The 5,745-nt window shown below is 36.6% G+C and overlaps 2 protein-coding genes across 2 annotated transcripts; both read right to left on the bottom strand.

The window, feature by feature from the left end:
* Positions 1-1,148: 1,148 nt before the first annotated feature.
* Positions 1,149-2,119, bottom strand: LOC141601679 (uncharacterized). Its single transcript, XM_074421973.1, has 2 exons — positions 1,531-2,119; positions 1,149-1,447 (listed from the first exon to the last, which is right to left on the bottom strand). The coding sequence occupies exons 1-2, from the start codon at positions 2,117-2,119 to the stop codon at positions 1,149-1,151; spliced, it is 888 nt and encodes a 295-aa protein (XP_074278074.1).
* Positions 2,120-2,179: 60 nt separating this feature from the next.
* LOC141601678 (uncharacterized) lies at positions 2,180-2,548 on the bottom strand. The gene has a single exon (XM_074421972.1). The coding sequence runs from the start codon at positions 2,546-2,548 to the stop codon at positions 2,180-2,182; it is 369 nt and encodes a 122-aa protein (XP_074278073.1).
* Positions 2,549-5,745: the final 3,197 nt, after the last annotated feature.

The following is a 5,745-nucleotide window of genomic DNA, read 5'->3' as shown; positions in this document are numbered from 1 at the left end:
GACCATGTTTAGGAAAATTACCAAGCTTCTATATAATTTAATTTTAACCCAAACTATATAACATTTGCATTGAGATCTCTTAATCGGGTCCATCACACGGTGCTATTGATTTAAAACTATAAAGTATAATTAATTTGTATAACTTTCTTTAATTACATTGAAGTCCCTTGGTTTCTGGAATTAAAATATAGTACTAGTACTGGTGCCCGGCTTCGTCCGGGCTACCTCTACTTACCATTAATTTTTTTTTTTTATTAAATAAAATTACTTAAAGTTGCATAACCCATAAATTTATGATTAATATATTTTTTATAACATCTTAAAATTAGGATGAAATAAATTTTGAGACAAATTCACTACTCCCGCTATTAATATTTTACTCTTATTAATGAAACAATGGTGTCAGTTTAAACTCGTCGTCAAAAGCTACCTACCAAAACAATATTTGTAACTTCACAAACTACTCTTAGCAAAGAGGCAAGTAAAGGTCGGATCCCAAGGGACGGGTATTGATGTAGGATTTTCAATTGCAAATGGTCGTGTCTTAGGGTATCACAATTTGGGTTGAGATGGAATTGGTCTAAACTAATTAACAAGATGAAAGTAAAGTAATGAAAACAAGCAAGGGAATTAAAATGAGATGTAAACAATTGATTAAAAGCACTAGGGTGTCATGGGTTCATAGAGGATTCATGGGAGTTGATAATACAAACATGTTCTCAATTATATAGCAATCACTTATTGTTGTGATGAGATCGAGTTGGTGTATAAGCTTACAATCCCTAAGAAGGTTTGGGTCCTGGAGCCGAATCAATTAGATTGTACAACACCTACAAGTCTACTTAATCCTTCCTATTCAACTATATGCATGGTCTAATGAGACTCGAGTTGGTGTATAAGCTTACAAGCCTTATTGAAGAGATAGATGATGTGTAAAAAATGCAAGGATTCATAGGCTCGCATTTCATCAAACATAAAATGTGCATAAGTTGAAATCATAACAAGCAAGCAATTTAATTATGAAAACATATTAGATTAAGCATGAATCATTCCCCATGTTTTTTTTTTGCAAGAAAAGCAAGCCATTTTATTCATCCATAAAGGGAATAATGGACAATCTTACAAAGTATAACCAATAATTACCTAGCTTAAGCATTTAGATAATCGACTACCTCATCCTTATATCGAGAATTAGTTACAAAGAGAAGCCTCACACTGACTACATACTGTATAAGTTTCAAAACATAATCAGAACCATGTTCTTCTTCACGAAAAAGACAACCATTCCTTTCTTCCCATAAGCTATAGACCGTGGCTGCTAAACTGCTGGAGTACAGTCTAGCTTTCCAATGTCTCCTCTGTTGATGCCTGGAAATCCATTTTATTTCCTTCCTCATGTTCCTTGTTCTGTTACTCATTCTCAACCATTGCAAAACCCCTGCCCAGACTGTACTGGCAAAGGGACAATTAAAAAACAAGTGCTGATGTGATTCAATATCATTTTGCAGAGGATACATCTGTTCACAATACATTGCCCTCTCTGATTGAGTTTATCAACAGTAGCTAGCTTCCCCTGCACGGCTAGGACCATAAGAAACCCATGCTTAGGTAGGACAGTAGTGTTCCAAACTCCTCGTGCCCAACTGATCTTAGCTGCTGGTACCCTAAAGTGTTCATACAGTAGGCTGAGATTCAGTTTACCTGCCTGCACACTTCGAGTCAAGACTTGCTTTGCCCCTTCAATGCTGCCAGTTCTAGTAATAAGCTCATTCTTGACCAGCAGAATACTTCTCCAACTTTCTGAGTGGTGAGGTTTGACCGCCATTGCCCAGAAATCCTCAGTTTTAATGTTATACTTGTAATTCCAAGCTACCCACACACTCTCAGATTTAGTCTCAATTGCCCATATCCATTTGCAGATAATACATTTGTTCCAAGAAATGATTTCTTTAATGTTATAGCCTCCCTCCTGATAAGGAGCACAGAAGGAAGACCAGCTCTTCATTATCAGCTTTCTCTTCCCATCCTCAGGCTGCCACAAAAAATTTCTGCAAAACTTAGTGATTAATTTGTGTACTCCTTTAGGGATTAGTAAAGTAGCACACCAATATTGCTCCATTCCAAAAATGATAGTGTTGATCAGATTAATTTTGCCAGCATAGGATAATTTGTGGGTAGATCAGGTGTTCAGAGCAGCTTGCACTTTACTAAGAAGTTCAGCAAACATCCCCTTGTTCAACTTCCCTTCATTTAAAGGCACTCCCAGATATCTGAAAGGAAATGTTCCTTCCACATAACCTGTGTCCCTTAAAATTAACTCCTTAACTTCATCTCTTACACCTCCCATATATATGTTAGTCTTCTCTGAATTGGCCCGTAGTCCAGACATGTTAGCAAACAAATCCAGAGAGTCAGACACATCATTTACTGAAGGGGAATCACCTCTCACAAATATCATCAAGTCATCAACAAAGATGAGGTGATTGAGTCCCATTCTACCACATTTTGGATGATAAGTGACCTGATGCCTTCCATGGATGCCTTCCATTCTACCACATTTTGGATCATTCCCCATGTTTGTTTCCCCTAATTCCCCATTAACCCTAGCTAAGGAATCTACTCACTCATTATCAAGTTCAACATGTTAATAAGGTTGTCAATCAAACAAACAAAGCAAAACATGATGAATAAATAAAAGTGATTAACAATAATTAAACAAGGTTAAGAGAGAATTATACGTATGAAGATGATTCCAAATAATAAAGTAAAGAATAATATAAGTACTTGATGATTGATGGAAGGTTGTCAATCCTCCAAATAAACCCAAATAATCTTCTAATTACCCAAAATAAAGGAAGAACAATAGAGAAATTAAGGAAAGATTAAGATGTGATTAATATTGAGAAATTGTATTACAACTAAATTAAGATTAATTTGAGAGAATTACAACTTGATTAAGAGATTGATTGAGATATTACTAAGAGATGATTAAGAGATTCTTAAGTGATCCTTCTAATCTAGGTAGTACAAGGGGTATTTATACTAAAGATTAGGTACAAATATTAGGGTTACTAAGGGCTTAAATGACTATTAAGACCCTAAGAAAAGTTGAGGAAATGCTCCTCTAGAAGGAAATGATCATATCCATGTGCTAGTCTTGCCCCAATCCGCTCGTCTTGAGGTAAGGCACGAGCTCTTCTGTCTTAGGATCCGCTCGAATCCAGGGGAAGACGTTCGGATCAGGGTGCTGCAAGCCGCTCGTCTTAGGGACAAGATGCCCAGATCATGCTGTTGGGAGACGCCCGGATCGTGATCGATCCGCTCGGATTCCTGGGCAGACATCTTTTCTTCTTTTCCTCCTTAACAATCTGCAAAGATCATTTCGGGGATGCAAGGATCCTTTTATCATTGCCCATTTCACTTTATTATCTACTTAGACCTCTAGTGTTGGTCTTATCTTTGATGCTTGGTCATTAGATGTGGTCAATTTAGCTCTATTTCACCTCATAAATGCAAGGTTAGCAATCCTTTCCTACCAAGGAGACAAAACCTTAAAGAATATGCAAAATGGGAAACTAAAGACAATAAATGACCCAAATATGTGCTAAAAAGCATAGGAACGAGGTTAATTCGGGGACTAAATGTGCTCAAATATGAGTCACATCAAACATCCCAAACCGAACCTTTGCTCGTCCCGAGTAAAGAGGTGACTAAAACTAGGACCTTTATTTAAACTAACCTAATAATATAGCCGATGTGAGATAATTAGCGGGTCTCACTCCGCCCCTTCAACTCACAACAAGACAACCATGAGGTAGGATGCCTTCTTGCAAGGCAAGGTGGGGATTGCCAAAATGGCGACACATCCAAGCATTAAGCACACAAAAAACAAGTAATGGATGCATCTAAAAAAATGAATAGCCACATTCCTCATCTAAGTGGCAGAAATTATCTACAAGGAAAGCAATCTATGGGTACACACTCCATCATAGATACGTTTTCTTCAAGCTACTAAGCCTAGAAGGATACCAATAAATCACCTCCAAGTTGGGTCAAGCTAGGGTACCTTTGTCCTCAATCTTTAAATCCTTTCGTCAAGAGTAGACTCCTTATGGCGTTAGAAACACTGGAGGATCGCGGAATTCCCCTTCTTACCTAGACAAGAAGAAGGGCCGTCCCCTCTCTACCATGCACAAAAGCGGATTCGATGGATAAAAGGGATCAATGTGTTTTGAGTTTCATATGGGAGTTTGCTTTTGATGTTGTTGTTATTCCCCCCAATTTCTTGTGGCATTTGACATTTTTGAAAACAATTTCTTTTTGCTATTTCTTGATGTTTGGCATTTGATGCTTGACAATTTCAACTTTTTGCATTTTCTTTTGAACATTTTCAAAGTCACCCCAATTAGTAACTAGGGTGCTTATATTTGAAGCATAGGAGTCTATTTTTGCTCCTCTTTTCTTTGATGCAAATTACAAACTTTTTTATTTTCATTTCAATGCTTGAACTCAAATTGGTAATTTTTGTGCCCATTCCCTTTTTGTTGACAAAATGTGATGGATGTGGAAGATTGTTTCATGGTTTCAAGGGTCACCTTGGAATAAACGGTAGCCAAGGAGTTATCACACCACAAGGTACTCTTGACTAGGCCTTAATCCATGGGTCAACGGATACTAGCATGACACATCCTAGGGTGTTTTGCAAGCATTCTAGTGAGCTAAGTTTCAAGAAGAATAAGTATCTACAAGGGCCTTATATACACTTGCCAAGTTTCCCAAATAGATGTTTTGACAAAATTTTTCCTAAATGCAACTACATGCCATGATGCAACTATCATTTATACAACCTAATGCAAATGCTTCTATCAACTAGTATGTCATATATAAACTACATGCAACTCCTAGAATCACATTGGTTTTTACCGCATCAATCAAAATAAAACCACATAGTCATTAACATAGAGAGGAAAAAGGAGATTGAAAAGATCATACCATGCGGTCTTCATGATCCTCATGTCTCGGATGTGGCGTAGTCGATCAATGTGATAGAAGTATAAACAAACAAACAAATATATACAATATATACAATTATACACTATAAAGGAAATGAACATGGTTTTGGTTTTCTTCAATTTTTCAAATTATTATGGTTTTTGATTTATGGAATAAAAGAACATATTTTTTCAATTTCTATCATTTTTCAATTTTTTTTTGATTTAAAAGTCAAATTAGAATTCCCCATCTCCACACTAGTATGGGCATTATCCTCAATGGCCAAAACGATAGGAAATTATGCAAGTTATATGAGAATGCATGATTTCTACACTATTATGCAAGCTACATGGCATATATACAAGAGTGAGGCATTCTAAGCTATACTATATGATGCATGAATTTATTGGTTGGAGAGCTAATTTGAATTAACTCCCATTTCTTGTACTTAAACTTCCCCAAACCATGTAAGACACTATTTCTAGTGTAAAAATGGGGGAGTTCATGCACAAGTATGCAATGCATGAAACTAATTTGTCATTTTAGATTGTACAAGTAGGAACAATATGAGACACCTCAATGAGACCGAGGTGGGAGTCCTCTAGGTGTTGCTAGGACTCAAAACCAATGATGAAGATTTAAAATTATAAACAAGAGATATAAACAAAGCTAAGAGGAGGTGTAGGAAACTCACACTGGATTGTGGCATCCTCCAAAAGCTTATCAATCCTCAATTGTCGCTCATTGCGACAT

Source organism: Silene latifolia, chromosome 9, assembly GCF_048544455.1.
Source record: "Silene latifolia isolate original U9 population chromosome 9, ASM4854445v1, whole genome shotgun sequence".
NCBI classification, from domain to species: domain Eukaryota; kingdom Viridiplantae; phylum Streptophyta; class Magnoliopsida; order Caryophyllales; family Caryophyllaceae; genus Silene; species Silene latifolia.
The sequence above is the reverse complement of the archived record's forward strand: the minus strand, read 5'-3'. Positions and strand labels throughout refer to the sequence as shown.

Excerpts from the sequence above, each read along its gene's own strand:
- LOC141601679 (XM_074421973.1), bottom strand. The coding sequence starts at position 2,119 with ATGGAGCAATATTGGTGTGCTACTTTACTAATCCCTAAAGGAGTACAC. Across the intron at positions 1,448-1,530 it reads ACTCAATCAGAGAGGGCAAT|TCTGGGCAGGGGTTTTGCAA; the intron begins GTATTGTGAACA and ends TTGCCAGTACAG.
- LOC141601678 (XM_074421972.1), bottom strand. The coding sequence starts at position 2,548 with ATGGAAGGCATCCATGGAAGGCATCAGGTCACTTATCATCCAAAATGT.